Below are 22,403 nucleotides of genomic sequence, written 5' to 3' on the forward strand. Positions count from 1 at the left end.
AGTGGTGTAAAGATGGAACTAAAGTGTCTGAGAGTAAAATAAACGCTTTCACTATTAAACAAGCTAAAACATCTGATGTGGGTCGGTACATGTGTGAAGGAGAGAGAGAAGAAGGACAAAAGGAGATCAAGTCAAAATCAAACTCAGTTTCTCTCTCGGTGAAGGGTGAGTTTAATATCATTGTCTTCATAAATAAACCTATATGACAATATTGAAATTGTATGATACTCTTAAATTATGTAAGTGTGGTACACTATGAAATTGTGTTATATGTGAATTATAGAACATAAATGTTGACTGAATATACAAATCAGTGTTTCATTTGTTATCAAAAATTGGAAATTAACACCAACGACGAGCAAACCTGATATTTAATTTGGTGCAGTATTTTCCTCATAAGGAGATTTTGAGTTCATAACAGTGATCATGATACTGTGATGCTGTTTCAATCTAAATTAAATCATCTGTATATTAATCATAGACTGTATAGAGCAGGGGTCAGCAGCAGTGGTGCACAGATTGATAATCGCTGGCACACGAGCAATAGAGAAAACTGAAAACTGACTTACTGTATATGTGCACACTATAAAAGGACACAGGCTTTCATTTACAAACTTAATCTCATGCAATCAATGTCTTGCATTTGAAACAGTTCATATAAGGAATAAGTGACCATACCCCATAAACACCACACACTCACTAATGCATACAGTATGAATCGACATGTGATTAAGAGCATTATAAAAGATTCAGTGTTAGCAATATGTCAATTTATTATAAGAAACACAAGACTTAAACAGCCAGTGTCATTTCCAGCTGTGGAGACTCAACTGATTTTCTTCTGTTTAGTGTTAATCATCATCTAACTCAACCAGTCAAGAGCTACATTTAGCCTTAGATGTTATATGAATATGGTCCCTGAAGCATAGGTTTTATTAGCTGACAATTGTAGCTCTCAACATTTATGACTCTATTTAATAGTCTCAAGCATTCAGAAATCATGCAAAAGGAAACTAAGCAGTTTTACTATGATACAACCATGGTTTATTTTTGTAAGGGTTGTGATATGCACATTTTTTGTTGAAAAAATTATAAAGGCTGTGTCATCTATAGCAAAAAGGTGTCCAAAAATGAAAGAATAAGTGAATATGAATTAAATGTTTGGTCAGTAGTCTAAACAAGGATCTGATCGTCCTGTAAGTGTAGCAGCAGCAATCACATGGCATTTGTAATAACATGTACATAAATTGTTTATTTTGTATTTGCCTGGCTATTGATGGCTTAGGTCTGTTTTTATAGCAACAACAACATCAAAAGAAAATTACAGTATATTACTTTGTAAATTAATAATAAATTAATAAATTATTATTTGAAGTTTTGAAGTTTTGCAGTTACCATGGCAACAAGAACAATGATTTGTGGTGTTATTGTTAAAACCATGGGTAATTTTCGTAAGGGACCTTAAAAAAATATATATAAAAAAAAAATATAAAAAAAATAATAATAAAAATTAACTTTCCAGGAATGTGCCTGAAAGTGATAAACAGGCCTATTTTTATCTAAATTATTTATAATTTATTTGAATAAATATTAAAGATGTATAAGGTGTGTATTGTAGCTGACAGCTAAATGAACACATTATAATTGTTATATGACTGCAAGTCTTTCTCCTCAAATGCTATTGAGTTTCAAATTTGCAGTTAAGCCCATGTGAAATAGTAGCATAATTTACATATGACTTACAGTTTATTTTAATAAATATCCAACATTCAATTCAATTGTGCATTATAGCTGACACCTAGATGAACAATTACAGTTGTTTTTATGACTGTAAGTCTTTCTCCTCAAATGCTACTGATGTTAGAAAAGTGTATACCAATATCACATGTAACTTTAGAGATTTGAAACTCTCAAACGTCCAACGTCAAGCCAACTTTATTATTATTATTATTAACTCGCGAGCGCGGATGGGAAAATGGAGGAAGGTTTTATTTATTTATTTTTTTATTTAATTTATTTTTTTGAGCTACTGGGATGGTGCCCCTCTGGGAGTTGGTGCCCTACACAGACTGCATACTCTGCGTGCAGGGAGCGAAAGTACTGAACACCTTTAATATTCACAGACACTAGTCCATATCGAGGTTTGATTAAATGTACAGCTCTACTTTTGATTTATACATTCCGATAATACCTTTTTTCCTTTTATCTCATGCTACCCTCACTTCGTGCGGACTAAGAAAGTTTTCCAAACAAATCAGTCTCTTGCATACGGTCTATAGTCTCTTGCTGCTCTGTTCTCTCGTGCTGCTGCATTCACTGCAGTCAGACATTGGAGATTCGCTCCCGTAAATTTTCAAACTAGCCATAACTTTTAATTTGTTGCTGCCAACTGGGATGACAGCAGGGGTGGCAAAGCTTTCTTTTAGGGTGGCATTTGCCCCTAATTTACCCTATGCCACCCCGGTAGATCCGCCCCTGGAATCATTGATTAAAGTTATGAGCAAGGGGAAATCCCCAGGAATAGATGGCATACCAGTTGAATTCTACTTGACCTTTTGGTCAGACTTGGGGCCACTTATGCTAGATATGATGCAGTACTCGATTGATCAAGGTTGCTTCTCACAGAATATGAACATGACCATTATATCTCTCCTATTTAAAAAATATATATATATAAAGACTACTTTATGTTCTAGTTACCGACCACTTTCTCTAATCGGTACACATATTAAAATAAATGCAAACGTTTTAGCAAGTCGTCTAGAAGGTTTTATGACTAAACTTGTTAATCTTGATCAAACAGGGTTTATTAAGTCTCGTTCTTCTTCAGATAATCTGAGAAGACTACTTCATATAATCTCTTTATCTGATCAGTTGATTTCTCCCTCTGCTATACTCTCTTTAGATGCAATGAAAGCATTTGACCATTTGGAGTGGAACTATTTGTGGTCAATGCTTGATCACCTGGGTTTTAACTCTGTCTTTATAAATATGATTAAAATCCTCTATGCTAATCCTTCAGTCATCTTTCTTACTGGTCAGATCAGTTCACAATTATTTCCAATTGCAAGAGACACCCTGGCGTCTTCACTGTTTGCTTTATCTCTAGAAGCTCTTGCTCAAGCTGTACGTCAATCAGAACTTATTCTTCCTATCTCTGTTAAAAACACGTTACATCAGATATATTTATTTGCAGATGACATATTGCTATTTTTAGATAATCCAGTTCTATCAGTCCCCCATGTTTTAAATTTATATAACCAGTTTAGTTATCTATCAGGGTACAAAATTAATTGGACAAAGTCATATTTGCTCCCTCTTCATTTTTGTGTTGGGTCAAATTTGGGAGACAATCATATCATCCTCAAAAAATCCAAATCATCAGATGATCCATTGGATATTATTACACAGACTCTATCTGTCCCCTTTAAAACGCTTCTATATGCATATCACCTTCCCCAAACTGCAATTTATGTCCCCAAGGGGTACTCGGTACATATTTAAATTTTGGGGGGGAATGCTCTGCACTTTCTTCTTTCTGGTCTCAGCTTGCTCATGATACAGCATTCATGTTAGAAAAGGATGTGGTTTTGACTCCAGATCTTTTCTTTTTAAATAAATTTTCAACATTGTCACTTTCTCCGCAAAAGAGAGACTTACTTTTAGCTGCTCTAACTCCTGCAAAAAAGTGTTAGCTAGTCGCTGTGTTACTCCCCATTCTGGTGGGTGGGGGGAATGGCCGCAGTCTGGATTGGTATCTCACATTTTGTATTGTACTGAAATGTCTGCTTAATAAAAGCAATTGTTCACAAAAAAAAAGGAACACCTGTTCAATTTCTCATTAATGCAATTATCTAATCAACCAAACACATGGCAGTTGCTTCAATGCATTTAGGGGTGTGGTCCTGGTCAAGACAATCTCCTGAACTCCAAACTGAATGTCAGAATGGGAAAGAAAGGTGATTTAAGCAATTTTGAGCGTGGCATGGTTGTTAGTGCCAAGACGGGCCGGTATTTCACAATCTGCTCAGTTATTGGGATTTTCACACACATCCATTTCTAATGTTTACAAAGAATGGTGTGAAAAAGGAAAAACATTCAGTATGCAGCAGTTCTGTGGGCGGAAATGCCTTGTTGATGCTAGAGGTCAGAGAAGAATGGGCCGACTGATTCAAGCTGATAGAAGAGCAACTTTGACTGAAATAACCACTCGTTACAACCGAGGTATGCAGCAAAGCATTTGTGAAGACACAACACGACCAACAATGTTGCCTGGTCGGATGAGTCTCAATTTCTGTTGAGTCATTCAGATGGTAGAGTCAGAATTTGGTGTAAACAGAATGAGAACATGGATCCATCATGCCTTGTTACCACTGTTGGTGGTGGTGTAATGGTGTGGGGGATGTTTTCTTGGCACACTTTAGGCCCCTTAGTGCCAATTGGGCATCATTTAAATGCCACGGCCTACCGGAGCATTGTTTCTGACCGTGTCCATCCCTTTATGACCACCATGTACCCATCCTCTGATGGCTACTTCCAGCAGGATAATGCACCATGTCACAAAGCTCGAATCATTTCAAATTGGTTTCTTGAACATGACAATGAGTTCACTGTACTAAAATGACCCCCACAGTCACCAGATCTCAACCCAACAGAGCATCTTTGGGATGTGGTGGAATGGGAGCTTCGTGCCCTGGATGTGCATCCTACAAATCTCCATCAAATGCAAGATGCTAACCTATCAATATGGGCCAACATTTCTAAAGAAAGCACCTTGTTGAATCAATGCCACGTAGAATTAAGGCAGTTCTGAAGACGAAAGTTGGTCAAACACAGTATTAGTATGGTGTTCCTAATAATCCTTTAGGTGAGTGTAAGTTACATCCTAAATGGAGAGTAGGTAACTGGACATTGTGAATGTTTGGATGGATGTCCAACCCCCCTTTTTTATACACAGGGTGCCTCAATAAAAAAAAAAAAAGAAGAGTATGGTCCTAGGTTTTCTGCATGGAATGTATTTCTGCAACCGAAATATAATTTTGGTATAAAACAATGGGTGTGATAGACATTTGAACATAACCTCTGTACCTCTACTAATACAAGATGTGATTATTACAACCCGGAAGATCTGAAACAAAACAATGACTTTTAATTTTCTGTAATGCATCTAAATATTAGAAGTCTTAAAAAGCATCATGACGATCTCGTTGCACTTCTTGCTAGTTTTGATATTATCGGTTGTAGTGAAACATGGATGAGTGAGCAAACCCTCTTAGATATTGATAAAATAGATGGATACTCACTGTATTGTGTTAATAGGCAGGGTAGAATTGGAGGAGGGGTATGCTTGTATGTAATAATGTTCTCTCATTATTCTGTGAAGGAGCGTCATGATTTAACAGTTGATGATGACCACACTGATTCATTATTCCTAGAAGTTAAAACGGTGAGTGGTGCATCATTGGAGTAATATATAGATCACCAAACTCTGACTAGGAAACATTTAGAAACCACTTTGATAATCTCCTTTTCAGTATAAACCAGATGAACAAAAACAGTATTATTATGGGTGACTTTAATATTGACATTTCTAAAGAAGATATAAAGGGAACTGATTTTGTAAATACCTTCTACTCTTCATCATTTTGCGGCTGAGAGTTAAACCCCTTTCTCTTGGTACAAGGAACATTTCAAATTGAGGTACAAATGTATCGGGACTGTCAAGTTTTGTCTGCTTAAGGTAACTGTAGTCTAAATACCCACAGTTTGAAGAATGGTTGCCCTGTCATCTAAAGTTGGAGCGTTCACATAATCCTTGTCAGGTGTGTGGTGCTGGTGCTGGAGGTGGAATGGAGCCCTATCTATAAGCTATTGCTTCTTGGGAGTTCATTTCTTCACAATAGATCACTATTGTTTTTCCTGAGCAGTTGTTGGGTAGGTTACTTTGAACCGTGGTGTGTACTATAGTAGTAGTCCTTGGCTGCTAAAAAAGTAATATATTGTGTAACTTGTCACTTTTGTAATATGCTACTCCCAACATGTAGCAACAAATGCAATGTGTGAAATTGTTTGAAAAATAAATAAATAAAATAAAAGGAGCGGCTTGTAACAGCTCATCAATGTCAAAATGACTGAGATGACCAATCAAATCAAAGTAGGCGGGGTTTACTGATCACAGATCAAACAAGCGTCAGTTTAACGTTAAAGAGAGCGAGGTAACATGAAGCTGTAAAACATTTAATTTGAGTTAATATTAACTTTCAATGTTTTATGTTTTACAATATAAATATTAAATGACCGACAGCTATATCCAGTGATTCAAACTACTCGATTTTTTTTCTCAACTATGGCCATTTTGAGAGTGATTTTTATTTATTTTTTAAATCAGATTTTTTACCATATTACCACACATCTGATCACATCTATACATTACATACTTTAATTGAAAAATATGTTAACCAAGATAAAGGTAAAATATATGCATGTTTTGACTTAAAAAAAAAAAAAAAAGCTTTCGACTCAATTTGGCACCAAAGACAACTCTACAAACTTACTGAAAATGTTATATGAAGTAAAACCTATGACCTTATCAATCAATGTTCACTGAAAGTAAATAATAATGTTTCAACAATTCAATAAGGTTTTAATAACTTTCTCATTTCAAAATCCAGTTGAATTGACAAAACAAAAAAATGGGTAATAATATTTTATTACAACTTTAATCATAACATACTGCATTTTAACCACAATTGCATCACTATCAACTACATGAAGTCAGATATTCAGAGTTTCTTTTCTTCTGTTCACAGATTTACCCAGATCTACTCTGACTGTGACTCCAGACAATACAGTATTCACTGGAGAGAGAGTGAGACTGAAGTGTGAGTTAACACCTTATTATAATAACTGGAGATATGAGTGGTGGAAAGGAAACTCAAATATTCAAGTGTCTCAGCGTTACACTGTAGACAGAAACACTCTCACTATTGAAGGATCTGAATCATCTGATGCGGGTCAGTACACGTGTAGAGGACACATAGATGGAGGATCAGTCTCAACACAATCAAGCTCTGTTTCTCTCTCAGTGAAGGGTGAGTTTAATATCATCATCTTCCTAAACTCTCTCTACTACATGAGAATAAGATTCAGTTGTGACAATGAATCTAGAAGCTCCTGAAGTTCTCAGCATAAAATATAAAACACTGTTAAATTAAAGAGAGCAGACAATAACAGACTTGTTGACAGTAAGTGTCATGATTGTTTGAGAATCAGATTAAACCTGCAGTGAATCAGACGAGGAGAGACATCAGTCTCCTCTCCACATCTCTCCTCTTTAACATCAGTGTCACACAAAGAGTGTAAGAGTGTCATTCTAGAAACTGACTCAGAGATCCTCCAGGATCATCACAGATCAGTGGAGATTGTAACGCTTGTTGATTCATGGCAGAAGAAATCAATGAGAGGAAAGTCAGGCAGCTCAGTTAGATCAGAAATGTCCAGAAAGTCTTCGATGGTCCTCGAGTGAATGAGTTTCTTGCTGAAGCTGAATTAATACGACTAGATCTACAACACAGTAAATCCAGCAATGAACAAGAGAAACCAAATACAGGAACTGAAACAAATGTGCAGCACACATCCAGACCAGACAATAAAGAAGAGAAACACTGGATCATATAGACAAGAAGAGACAGGTGTAGACAATGAGTCGCCATGGGAACAGAGGAGGGTAACTATGGAAACAAACAAGGTAGGCAAGGCAACAAGAGAAACAGGAAGTGAACACAGAAACAATGAGAAAAACACTCCAACATAAAAGTCCTTAAACAAGTCTGCTGAAGTTGATGGAGATTCAGTGTCTCCTCATATGAGGTTGTAGTTGGAGGTGTTCAGCTCTCCTTCAGCAGGAGCTTCATTCTGCTTTCTATGACGAGTCAGAGGTGTTTGTCTGAGGACGAGACGGAGCCAGAGCCTCCAGAAAACACTGAGAGCCATGTATAATATTCATACTGTAAAAGTTGATATTAATATAAAACAGTATATAATTATTTTCTTAAAGCTGTTTGAGTCACTTTATGTTTTTATCTTAACAGACTTATCCAAACCTGAACTGACTGTAGATCCAAAGAGTCCTGTCTTCACTGGAGAGACGGTCAATCTGACGTGTGTGATTGAGTCTAATCACAGTGTCTGGAGATATGAGTGGAATAAAGGCAGTGTAAAGTTACCGTCGTCTCAGCGTCACACTGTAAACACAGACACTCTCACTATTAAACGATCTGAATCATCTGATGAGGGTCAGTACACGTGTAGAGGACACATAGATGGAAGATCAGTCTCATCACAATCAAGATCTGTTTCTCTCTCAGTGAAGGGTGAGTTTAATATCATTGTCCTCATAAAGAAACCTATTTGACAATATTGAAAGTTTATTTAAATGTTGTACACTGTGATATCTGGATTAAAGAACATAAATGTTGACTGAATATACAAATCAGTGAGATCAGATCAGATCAGTGTGTGTTCAGAGGAGAGACAGTCTCTCTCTTTACTTTTACTGTAGTCTCTGTCTCTATGATTACACACAGAGCTGGACATTCATGTTTCTGCTCAGAGACTCTGTGACTACAGCTTTTACACAATTACTAACAACTCAGCTTTTCACTGGCCTCAGTTTAGTTAAGAAATTACATTTTATATGATTCAAGTTCACTAATGCATAGTAAAATCTAGTTTAATTTCCAGGTAATTTTTGCCTAAATAAAGGGCTTTTTTTTATTCTAACCTTATTTAATGTATGCATCATCTTTGATATTACGTTAACTTAATTATGGATAAAATGTAATAATTTGAGAAGACGTTATAGGACTGTTTCCAATTAAATTGAATCAATATCAACTAAACTGATGTTTCCACTGCAGAAAGAAACTGAAGCAGCTGAAGTGAGATTGAGATTCATTCACAGACAGTTTAATGATGCTCAAATGTGTTCATTTCTGCTGACTTATGACTTTTACAGTGCATTGTATTGTATTCTCTGGATTTACAGAGAAATGCTCGTTTTCACTCAGTATCCTGTTAATCTTGAGTACCTATAGAGTAGTACTGCATCCTTCATAACTCCAAAAAGTCTTTAGTTTTATTATATTCATAAGAGAAAGATAATCTGTACCGATTTTTCCCGGAAAAACACGACCGGCTTGAGGTGTGACGTGTGGGCGGAGCTAAAGAATCACGAGCGCGAGTAGGCTTTTGCGTTGAGAGCGTTTGGAAGCTGTGGCATTAGAAAACCAACCAAAACAAACCATGGCTAACAGTCAGATTCAGCGTATATTTATGATCCAGAATCAGATCCAGAGGCTGAAATTTAACAAGAGCAGCAGCAGCATCAGCAACTACATCTCTATGTGGTATGTACTGAAACTGTATATATTTGCTTAGCGGTTCCACTTTATTTCGTCTTTTTTTTTTTTTAAGCTGTACATGTGGAAAGTGCAGTTTGATGACAACATCGCATGTTGTTTACTTGATGTGCTTACACGCGGATAGCTAAGTTAACAACACAGAGATATTTGAAGCAGTTTTACTCACCGCCTGCGGTTCCAACACACGATTGTGACCCTTTTTCATTGGGACTGCATTATCCTTAAGAAATAAACAATGTGCAAATCCGGCGTCAAACTGGGCCTTGTTTGTAAAACAAGCATCTTCGAAATGCAGGGAACAAACACAAACACTTGCACAACTCCGTTGATGCTCTGTAAAAATAAACTCCATCCACTGGTCCCTTAATGCTGTTTTTCTTTTGGTAATCTGTGCAGGGTTGTCTTGCCCTGGCAACCAAAAACACACTCCTTTTGTGACATTTGGCGACGCTCTCGCTCTGATCAGTGAATGTCTGTTGTGCTCTCAGTGCTCTGCTATACGGGAGCGCGCGCTCTTCCGGGAGAAGTGCCGTAGGACCCATATAAGGAAATTCCGCTCCATCTAACGTCACACAGAGCCATACTCGAAAAAAACTTTCCGAAACTTGTGACAAACCGGAAGGAGTATTTTTCTTTAAACGTACAACTTAATTTTTGAAACTTTGTCCATGTTTAGCATGGGAATCCAACTCTTTAACAGTGTAAAAAACTCAGTATGCATGAAATAGCATTTCACCCCCCCCCCCCCCCCCCTTTAAAGAAAAAATATAAACAGCAAAAGAATAAGTAATAATGCATCTTTAAAACCCAGAGCACCTTTCATCAGGCGCTTCATTACAGAGAGACTTCTAATAGGAAACAATATCGTGTGAAAGTTGTTGAGGTGCGGATCTTAAACTAAGTGACAACCGCTACAGATTGTTCAGACACAACAATAAATCACTTGGTCCATGTCCACAATAAAGTTCTTAACTGTTGTCTTCTGCTTCATACATCAGTCTGGGTCTGGTTCTATAAATGATCAATAATAACAATAATGAATATACAGTAGATACAATGAGGCAGAAACTGAACAAAATAAAGTAATTCAATAGCATAAAGATAAGGACAGTCCAGTAGCTGTAAATGTCCAACAGAGGGACCAGTGTCATTAAATCTCAGCCTTTTGTACAAATATGTTGAGTCACAATATATCACAATACAAAAATACAACAATAATAACTGTAGAAAGTTACTGTATCATCTGTAGATCAATGAAAGTTTAGACAGATTTAATTTGACATGAAATTTGATTATGGCACATCAAATATGATGAATCCAGAAGATCACACATTCAAATTTCTTTGTTTATTCATTGTAATTAAAACATTAAATGTATATAGTGAGGAACCGAGTAAAATCATAAGGGTCTAACATAATTCAGTATTAAGCAGAATCATGAATATCTCTGTTCTGGTCTCTGTTGCTCTCTGTATGAGGATCTTATTCAAGTCCATTCCTGATCTAACTCTACATTCAGATGTTTGTCTGAGCGTGTGACTGTTAGATCAGATCTCCATCCAGTCACTTTATCAGATCCTGAGACATCCATCTTGTCCTGTCTGATCCCAAAACCAGTTCACAAAACCACATTCAGCCGTGAAGCTAGAACTGTATTAAAGAAAATCAACATGTGATGTTAAAAACCTTGACATGGACACATTCTCTTACTTGAAACCAACAATCATGTTAAACAATAACTGAAAGCACCGCAAGAGCAAGAAAAATAAGTCAAATACTAAATAATAAAACATAATAAATGATTATTTGATTAAATGGAACAATGACATGATTAATGATTATGATTACACATTAATAATAACAAAGACAATACTAACAGATATATAACGGATGCTCTCCTGAAAGAACACACAGAGGATGTTATGAACCTTATTTTTCTGTGAATGTGTGAGACGTCTGGTTCATTAGACACTGTAGAGAAATAAGCAGAAGAATAACAAAGTGCAGGAGACAGTAAAACTGTGTGCACTACAAAGCAGTGTGTTCATGATTCAGATCATGTATTAAAGGTGCAGTGTGTATTTTAGCGGGATCTAGTGAAGTTGCTCAGTCCTCCGCTCACATCTCTCTTTAGAGAAACTACGCTGACTGATGCAGGTAAAGATGTCCTCCATAAACACATGTTACGACCCTGTACTACCTTTTCTTCCCTGCTGGGGGCGGAATGACCTGGGAGGGTGTGGTTGACTGTACACCCCTGCTGACTGATTTTCACTGATTGTGGAGAGAATAAATGCTGGACTAATTCAGCTCACATTACTTTTTCCTCTGGGGAATGGCAGTCTCCAGAGAAGTCATTTGTGCTCCAACCGTTGCTTTTGTTTATCTTTGTCAACATTCCTTACCTTTTGGATTATGATTTCTTTATTTAAACCCCTAGACATTATGCTATATTATTTTGTAATGGATTATTTTTCATTGTAATAAACGAACTTCCAAGTCAAACCATCTGTGCAAGTGTGATCCTATTTTATGTTACGTTCGAGAACGAGCTGGCCGTGACACACAGCAGAGACACTGAGATCTCTTTACAAAGGGCAATTCAGGAATTATATTTACTTATTTATTCATGAAATTAATGTTATTGTGGATATTAATGTACTTGTTCATAATTGTGTCAGTGTTTTGTGTGATGTGATGAAACACAGTCTGTAGAGCAGTTTGTGTGTTTCGGGCTCCTGTAGAAACATGTAACGGGACGCGTGCTGTATGTAGATAGAAACTGATCAATCTAAAGTAATAAAACATAACGGTTTATAAGATCTTGATACACTTCTGAAAAAATAGTAATGTATATTATATTGTATTTCTGTCAATAGATCTTTGTAAATATTACACATTGCACCTTTAATATAATATGGTGACACCAGTTTACAATATCAAGCAGCAAAACAAGCTTTAGAAGAAAAATAGAAGTGAATGACACCATAAACCAGAAACATTAAACTCATAAATGGCTCTTACAAGAAAAATAAAGTGGATTGAGATTCCTGAGATCCTTCAAGACTTAAAGCTGCGGTAGGTAACTTTTGACGCTCTAGCGGTTAATAAACAGAACTGCTTGCGTCTTGTGGAAGAACATCGTAGCCGGAACTACTTCTCTGTTTATGTCTATGAAGAATCACAAAGGTACTGGGTTACTCCGCCGCGGTATCCCCGAAGCAATCTAAAATAGTCTGAATATAAACACTTATTATAGGCGCACCCTAGTGATTCAGGACAAGCTAAAAACACGGTTTGGAAAATGGATTCATGGTGTACTCGCTTATTATATACATTTTTCTACATTTTGAACACAAACAAAGTTACGGACTGCAGCTCTGATTGGTTATTTTTTACCGGGAGCAGATGGCTTTCTGCAAATGGCAATAGGACACTGGGAGGAGCCAGAGGAGCTTGATTTTTTTCACAGATTATCTGTCTCATATTCTACTGTCAGGACATAATGACAGGTTTAATAAATATGTAAAAAATATATTTGTACAAAAGTTCCCTACAGCACCTTTAACCAGAGCCTCCTCAAAAAAACTAAAATGAGAAAACTGATGACAGTACACAAATAAAACAGAAACAATATTGTGAAATATGACATAAATAATTATTTTGTAGATTTATAACTCATTTATAAAATATTCTCCCCTGAAAGAGCTGTTTGAGTCACTTCATATTTTTGTCTTTCTTCACAGATTCACCCAGATCTACTCTGACTGTGACTCCAGACAAAACAGTATTCACTGGAGAGAGAGTGATTCTGATGTGTGAGATTGAGTCTGATCACAGAGACTGGAGACAGAGAAGTTACCTGACATATGACCAGAGATATGACTGGACACCTGACTGGAGATATGATTGGTATAAAGGCAGTGTAAAGTTACAGTCGTCTGATCGTTACACTGTAAACACAGACACTCTCACTATCAGAGCAGTAACTACATCTGATGAGGGTCAGTACACGTGTAGAGGACAGAGAGATAAAAGACCAAACTCATCACAATCAAGCTCTGCTGTTTCTCTCTCAGTGACGGGTGAGTTAAATATCATTGTACTTTATCATTTTTTTATTATTCTTAAATAGGCAGACATAATATCCTACAAACCTCCTGATGAATCTTATCCACCGGTCTTGAGACTCTCAGTACAGAGACAGAGTCGCTGTAAATTAAACTTCTGTCTGACTTTGTGTATTCTCTCCATTCTAATGTCATCAAACATCTCAACAGCAAATACACTAAAGTGATCTGATGTTCTCTCGCTCATCTCACTCTTCTGGCTGGGAATTACAATTGCAGCACCCGTAACTCTTGTTATCTGTAAAAACTTGCTTAAATTAATGTATTTTTGGTTCACATGTCTGTAATATTCACTCACCAAATCAAAACAAGTTGATTATTTACTATTTTGGTCAGTAATACCTCCAAATCCACTTTAGGAGTATCATACTTCCACACAGGGATACTGGGCCATACCACAGTTTTACAAAACTCCTTTCCATATCCTCCCAGATCACGTGCATCATCTCCTGTCCAACACTCTTTATGTTGTGTGTCTATCTATTTGTCCTCTCAAACTAATCCAGTAATTCACAATCAGCTTCTTCTGTCTTATTCTCAAACTCATTTCTCCTGTCTCTACCTGCACTGAACACACTGGAGATGTTCTCATGACTCAGAGACATAATCTCAGTGTCTGTGTCTGAATACAGTCCAGACTCGATGATACTGACTGTGCTGCTGACTCCCATGATCCAACCTAGATCTTATCAGTGAAATATATAAAAATGACTTCAAATCTGCTCTCCTCTCCACTCCTGTAAGCACCTCATTATGTTTATTACTTTTTTACATTTATCTTCTACTTGTTTAATGTGAGATCTCCATGTTATTTGTGAATCAAACCACACACCCCAAAAACGAAAACTCTCATATCTTTCCAGTTTATTCCTATATAATTTCTGTTCAATATCTTTATTTTTCTTTCCAGAGAAAACCATCACTTGTGATTTTTTAGCAGAAAATGTAAAACCTCATTCCATTCCCCACATTTCAACCTGATGTTTTCCTTCCTGTATTTTCTACATATTCCACATTTTTCCCATGTTTCCAAAGCGCCCCATCATCTGCAAACAATGATATATTCATGCCATTAGGTACATTATTAAATATCATTTATCATAACAGAAAGGAGTGTAGGAATTATAACACTCCCTTGTGTGGTCCATTTTCTACTTTATGCTTATTTCAAATATCTGTCCCTATTTTAACTTGAATTGATCTTCCTTTCAAAAAATCTCAAATCCAATTAAAAACTTTACCTCTTACTCCCATTTTGTGTAGTTTAATCATTAATCAATCCCTCTCTCCATAAAATATCGTCCAACTCAATGTCAAAAACACTGCTGCCACAGATTCTTTATTTATTTGAGCTTTTCTTACATCGTCCTCTAAACACAACACTGCATCCATCGTGTCTCTTCCTCTCCTAAACACACTTTCAAATTACGTTATCAAACCCTTTTTTTCTAAAAAAAAAAAAAAAAAATACATTAATCTCTTATGTTAATGCTAGGTCTATAGTTTGATGGCTCACTAGCATCTTTTCCTGGCTTCCTTATCAGGATAATTACTGCTTCTTTCCAACTTTCAGGAATTCTCCCTTCTTCCCATACTTTATTAAATAACATAAACAATTGTTCCTTACTTTTTGTACTTAAATGTTTTAACAGGATATAGCTTATTTCATCTTTCCCTGGTGTGGTTTGTTTAGTTTTAGCTAATGATCTTTCTACTTCTCCCATATTAAATTTTCCATTTTCCATAATCGTGATATCCTCCACATCTATGGAATTACATTTTTTTTAATAATAATGAACGAAACTTTATACTAGTTTCTGCCTGTAAGTCAGTATTAGATGAATCAGACAGTGATCAGAACGTCCCAAAGCTGCTCGTGGAACAGAGTGATATGCATCCTTTATTGTTGTGTAACAGTGATCCAATATATTACTGTCTCTCGTGGGACATGTAACATGCTGTCTGTATTTTGACAGTTCACGGGAGAGATTGGCTTTATTAAAGTCCCAAAAAATGATTAAAACAGACTCCGGGTGTTGTTCTGTCTCTGTGATCTGATCAGTGAGTTTCTGTAAAGCTGAGCTCACGTGCGCTTGTGGAGGGATGTAAACACTCACCAGAATGAACGAGTGAAACTCCCGCGGCGAATAGAACGGCTTTCAGTTGACAAACAGCATTTCTAGATCATTCAGCACATCTTCTTTAACACAGTTACATCTGTACACCAGCGTTCATTGATGTAAAAGCATGTCCCGCCGTGTGATTTCCCCATTGATTCTGCGTCGCGATCCGCTCTAAACAGCTAAAAGGCAGATGGAGCGCGCTGTCCGGTATGGCGTCATTCAGCCAGGTTTCCGTGTCACTGTTTAAACTGCCCTGTCAATCATCTTGTCACCGTTAACAGCATTCACATTTCGTTTAATTTAATTTAATTTCCTACCGTATTGAAGAGAAATGAAGAGACATGTTGATCTGCTAGTCGTAGGACTATCATGCCAAGACCTCGTGTGTTTGCATAATGACACATTTAAAAGTTAATGACCAAATGTATTGTAAAAGTTCACAGTCTTGCTGCAGATGAAATATAACGTGGATAACATTAAATTAATATTTTTTATCAGGTTATACATTGATTATTTATAACACAAATCCCTTTCTCTACCTGTATGTTGGGCATGTATATCCACCATGTTTGTAGTTTTTTTTAACACTGTTTTATGCATTTGTAGTTCAAAGCGAATCCTTGTCCACCGGGCAATGTGTTGTGGGCAATATTAGCCGTTATAGTGTGCATTGATCTGCACTGCGAATTCTAACCGGAAGTAGAGACCATCGGGAATCTTAGGCATTCTTTTATAAACATACTATGATTTGGGACATACCAATTCTATTTTCAAATACTATTTAGGACAGCTAGTATGTGAATTAGGATGCAGCAAGTGTTTCTTTTGCGGCTCTGAACTCATTTTTTAGTCTTGGGCAAGACTGTACTACATTCCCATTACATGATCTGACAGATTTTTAAGTAGAAAGGGCAACCACGCACCGCATTAAAATAAATTATCATTCATGTTTTCATAGCCGTTGGCCAAATTAAAAAACTAAACTAAAATTAAATAATCTTTGAAAGCAAGAGGGGCCCTGGTGTTTCAGGGCCCTACACAGCGAGAAACAGAGCCGTAATGTTATGTAATGCAGTCCAGAGCTGCCTAGAACTACATTCACTGTACGTTTTTCTGAAAAATAATTGCACACCTTGGAACGTACGTCAGCCAATCAGATTCAAGCATTTTATTGCCCCGTAGTATAACTATACATAAACCATGACTGCATAACAGCAAAAGTAGGTGGCGATATACAAAATGCCAAAAAAAGGGGAAGAAGAAACAGAGCCAAGCCGTACCATGAAATGGAAAAGAGCCAAAAGTGTCTGAGACTCTTCAAATCTTACATGAGGTTTATACTCAGAGATCTGTCTCACAGCTGAACTCTGAATCTGTTCTTGTTCTCCTGCAGATCTGAAGCCAAAGCCTGAACTCAGATCAGATCCTGCAGGAGCTGCACTGACAGGAAACACAGTGACTTTGACCTGTCGTGTGAATCTGTCTCCTGGATGGGACTTTTACTGGTACAAACACACACTGAACTCTGAGACAAAGACAGAAACAAACTCCTACAGAGTGAAGATTGATTCAGTGTCTGATGGAGGTCAGTACTGGTGTAGAGCTGGAAGAGGAATACCAGTCTACTACACACAATACAGTGATGCACTGTGGGTAAATGTTACAGGTGAGAGAGAACACAGTATCTGACACGACACACAGATCAGAAACAATATCTACAGAACATCTAACACTTTGAATCTATAATCAATGCAATACTCTGTGTTTGTACAGTGAGTCCTAAAGCTGTGGTGACGGTTCGACCGGATGAACAAGTGTTCAGAAGAGAAACAGTCTCTCTCAGATGTGATATAAAGTGGGGAGGAGACACTGAGTGGACGTACAGATGGGAAACAGAGGGAACAAACTACCAATATAACTCAATCTCAACACAAGAGCTGAACATCAGCAGTGTTAAATACATTCACCGTGGTAAATACACCTGTACAGGACTGATGGGAACACAACGCTCTCAGCGCAGTGATGCTGTTACACTGAATGTATCAGGTGAGTTTGTGTGTGTGTTCATTATCATCAGTGTGAACAGCTTCTCTCTCTATAACTCATCTCATGTGTTGTTCAGCTGAAGCTCAGGCAGCAGTGCGAGTGTCTCCACAGCCGTGGCTGACTGAAGGAGACTCAGTGACTCTGATCTGTGAGGTTACAGTCTCCTCTACAGGCTGGACGTTCAGCTGGTTCAGAGATGATGATCATCTGTCCGACAGCAGCAGAGGAGCTGGAGGCTCTTACACTCTCAGTCCTGCTGCTCGACAGCACACAGGAGTTTATACGTGCAGAGCAGAGAGAGGACGACCGGCCTATAACACAAAGACCAGTAACACACAGCCCCTGTGGATCACTGGTGAGTCTGGGAGACTGTATTTATACTTGAACTCATCTGTATCTGTGTTTTATTACAGTCTCTGGGGGACAAAACCATCTGAAACCAATGCACAACTCAAAAACCTGCTCTCACTTCCCTCCAATTCTCAATCTAACCCAGATCAGAAACACTATCAAATACAAAATTATAATATATGCAAAAAAAAAACCTTCTCATTTAAAACTTTGGTTCTAAATTTCATCATAATTTTAATTACAGATTTAATTAAACAAACACATTTTGAGTGTGATTTTCTTCCGTCTCAGGTGTTTCTCCTTCAGTGTCTCTGGTGGTCCGTCCCAGCAGAAGTCAACACTTCTCATCTGACTCTCTCTCTCTGAGCTGTGAGGATCAGACGAACTCTTCTGGATGGACAGTGAGAAGATACACAGACAGAAACACAGAAGATTGTTCAACACTAACCGGATCTACATGTCGACTCGTGTCTCTCAGCACATCTGACTCTGGAGTTTACTGGTGTGAGTCTGAATCTGGAGAGAAACACCATCCTCTGAACATCACTGTACACGGTGAGTCGAATAACATAAAACTAGATGATCTGTTGGAGTTTGAAGTATATTTAAGAAATGAGTTCAAGATAGAATATGTATCAGCATCATCTTCCTGCATGCATGAATCTCTTGTGTTGTGTAGATGGTGATGTGATTCTGGAGAGTTCTGTTGATCCTGTGATTGAGGGACAGACTCTGACTCTACACTGTTTACATCGATCTACAAACTCCCCGATCCTCAGAGCTGATTTCTATAAAGATGGATCACTCGTCCAGAATCAGACGACAGGAGAGATGATCATCACGACTGTCTCAGAGTCAGACGAGGGTTTCTACTACTGTAAAACAGAGAGAGGACAGTCACCGCACAGCTGGATCTCAGTCAGAGGTGAGAGTCTCTGGAGATCAGTCTCTGTCCGCTGATTTGATTTCATTCAGTTAGTTATTGACAGATGTGTTTATTCTCTCACAAAACTAACATGAACTGAAGTAAAACTAACACTTCACAGATACTGACATGTACACACCTCATCAACATCCTACAATTCAATGAAATGAAGAGCGCATTAACTACAGCATTAGAATAAAATCTATACCAAAATAAAATTGTAATGTACTTAATCTCATGAATCTGTGTATAATTTTTTTTTTTTTTTGTAATTTAATATAGAAAGTAGAAAAATAACAAAACGGCTCCTTTTACAGTTTTTTTTTTTTTTTTTTTTTTTACGAAAAACAAGAATTCCGCTTAAATTTTCGTTTTTTGTTCAGGAGTAGATTAAATGCCCCCCTTCTGCTGATTGGTCAGCTGAAGATCAAACCGTGAGAATCTGGTTACAAAAATTGTGTTTTCCCCAATAAACTTGCTGAAAGTCTTTAGGAGCTCTGTAATGTTCTCAATAATGTGCTCTGTTTTTTTGTGTTACGTTCAGATCAGATTTCATTCTTCATCATCCTCGGTTTTCTCTTGGCAGCTTGTCCGTATCTGCTGGCGACAGTCGTGCTGCTTTACAAATGCTCCAGAGCGAGAGGTAACACTTCTGTCTGATCCGTCTCTCTCATCTCAATGGCCCTCATTCATCAAACCTGAGTAAATATACCAGTAAATTATGAGCAATTTGTCCATAAAAAACAGAGCTTCCTGAAAACTCTGCTCCGGATTCAAAGCATTCACCTACTAGTATCTCATTTTTTTAAATTGTACTAAATATAAAAACGTAGTAGTCTAACCGTAATATTGACTTCTTCATTGTTGTAGACAGATGTTGTACAAGTAGATGGTTGTCTCTATTTGTGACTGGAGCGCTGTGTTTTACAGTTATCAACTCAGCTGCAAAATAAATGAATGAAAAACAAAATAAAAAAGGGAATATGATCTTGTCATTATTATGGCAGTGCATCAAAATTCAAAGTTAATTTACTCGTGTTTGGGAGCAGGTGAACATTTGTTTCATACCAACTAACATTTTCATGAATGTGAAAGTTTACGTCAGAACTGCTTCACGAATTATTTACAAAGAACATTAATTCTGCTCGTGTTTCTTGAATGAGGCCCAATGTGTTTTTCCCCAAACAATTCACATTCAGACAAACCTTTACTCTGTCTTTTATATCTGTTATATATAGATCCATATTTATCTGTAAATATTATTTGATTCATAAATCAATACCTGCAGTGGAAGCAAAACAGAAAGTGTCAAATTGAGCTGAATATAAATGTTGTATGTGTGTGTGTTTGACAGTTAAATCTCCTGAAGCCCAAAGGCAGTCGCTGTAACAGAGGAATAATCATCTCTTCTCCAAAGCTCAGAGTCACAGGATGCTGGAGTCTCAGGCTGAAGGCTGGAAACACACTGGACACGAGTCCATCACAAGACTAACACACACACATTCACACTCTCACTCAATCCAGTGTCTCTGATTCACCTGCGCTGTAGATTAGATTGTGAACACAACACATGGAGAACAAGAGAACTAACTCCACACAGAAAGAGCTCCTGCTCATCATCGACTCCAAAACCAGTTTCTTCATGTGTGTCAGATTCACTGGAAGCTACTGAAAGTTACCCTTTAAATACCACAAACAACAATTATAATCTCAAATTACATCTGAACAACATGCTGTTTTTATGATGCTAGATGCTTTCTGTCGTCGGAGTAAAAGGAGTTTGAGTCTAATTCTAGAAATGTCTCTTTGCTGTTAAATCTTTACTGAATTTAAGGTAAAAGTAACTTTTACAGTGTTAGTAATATTTCAAGTCAAACACTTACTGGACTGAAGCAGCTTATATTTACCTGATTATCCAAACATAACTGTATTTGTTCTTCGCTCAGTTATCATTGTGTTGTATTATATTTTCAACATTATAAGTATTTAAATATCATTTATGTAAATATTCTGTTCTAAAGATCTCATTGATTTACATTATCAGCTTTCAGAATTATATCTCCATATAACTATTATCATCTGCAGCAAATTACATTTTTGCTTCGTTTGGGCTTCAGAGTAAAATTGTGTTTTTTCATCTTGAATTTGAGCTCCTCAGTTTAACAAATGAGCCGTAAAAGTACTGTATTAAAATATACATACATACATATATATATATATATATATATATATATATTCTTTTATGTTCAATAAACTATCATATATATAAAAAAGTGATTTATCCAAGTATAATCTCATAAATTTATATTTAAATTTTACATTTAAATTTAAATTTTACCCTTCCAAAAAAAAAAAAACCTTGTTCACACTTTTTTGTGCCCCTGAGAAACAAATCACATGTGCATGGGAATTGTTTTGATTGCGCATATATATATATATATATATATATATATATATATATAACGATGACAAAATATGGCTGTGTGCATTGTCCTAGTTACCAAGTTCAAAGGACTATGAAAGAAATAGTGGTTTTGTAAAAAAAAAAAAAAAAAAAGTGTTCAAATGTGGTTTATGGTAATATGTCATATTTCAAGGCCGAAGATCTCTTTAACACATGTTCTGTTGCGGCCAAAAAAAAAAACACACGTGAAATGAGCTGATGACACAATAGGTGGCTCAAAATGCATTGTCCTATATGCTAAGCATAATGGTTTCTCATGCGCACATAAAAATATGTGTATTTTTTTTTTTTTTTTTTACAGAGGTCCTTGAGGTTATGTAATATGGTGCTATAAGAATATTGTGAGAAGAAACTCAAAATGCTAAATAAAAAGTGCACCTTGCACCAGTCATGTTTGACAACAGCTGCTGTATCATAAATATTTTCATAAAATTACTACATTTTTCTCACATATAAACATTAAATGGGGCAAAAGTCTGGAAATGCAAATCATTTTTCCATATTCTATACCATTTTTCATCCGCTTTCTTCTTTCCATACTTTTCCAGACCTGGAAGTTACTTGAATCAAATCCCAAACATTTCCAAACCCCACAGGAATCCTGCAAACACTACTGTTAAACAATTATTACTAAACAGAAGTTATTGGTGCTCCTCTGATGTAACAGAAAGAGCTCTTCTCCAGATGATGTGGTGCTCTTAAAGAGTCTTCGGGTTCGTTGATGATGTTGGTGTATTTGGTCCCGGTCTTTGTTTCTCAGACACGGCGTGTTTGTCCAGTTCTCCGGCAGCAGCAGACGCACGGCGGTCTGGATCTCTCTCGGTGTGATGCTGGAGAGACACGAGACGAGACGAGACTCACCGGAGATGTGCTCGAAGATGTCGTTGATGAAAGAGTTCATGATGAACATCGCCTCGGAGGAGATTCCGGTGTCAGGATGAA

At 36.9% G+C, this 22,403-nt stretch overlaps 1 protein-coding gene across 1 annotated transcript in view; it reads left to right on the forward strand.

The window, feature by feature from the left end:
- The window catches only part of LOC128017541 (basement membrane-specific heparan sulfate proteoglycan core protein), a 1,082,135-nt gene that overhangs the window by 115,858 nt on the left and 943,874 nt on the right, over positions 1–22,403 (forward strand). The window contains exons 9-13 of the mRNA XM_052602945.1: positions 17,069–17,341; positions 17,449–17,721; positions 17,798–18,076; positions 18,364–18,627; positions 18,752–18,997. Of these exons, the coding sequence (XP_052458905.1) occupies positions 17,069–17,341; positions 17,449–17,721; positions 17,798–18,076; positions 18,364–18,627; positions 18,752–18,997 (1,335 nt within the window). The remainder of the gene's footprint in view (positions 1–17,068; positions 17,342–17,448; positions 17,722–17,797; positions 18,077–18,363; positions 18,628–18,751; positions 18,998–22,403) is intronic.

This window comes from Carassius gibelio, chromosome A7 (genome assembly GCF_023724105.1).
Source record: "Carassius gibelio isolate Cgi1373 ecotype wild population from Czech Republic chromosome A7, carGib1.2-hapl.c, whole genome shotgun sequence".
NCBI classification, from domain to species: domain Eukaryota; kingdom Metazoa; phylum Chordata; class Actinopteri; order Cypriniformes; family Cyprinidae; genus Carassius; species Carassius gibelio.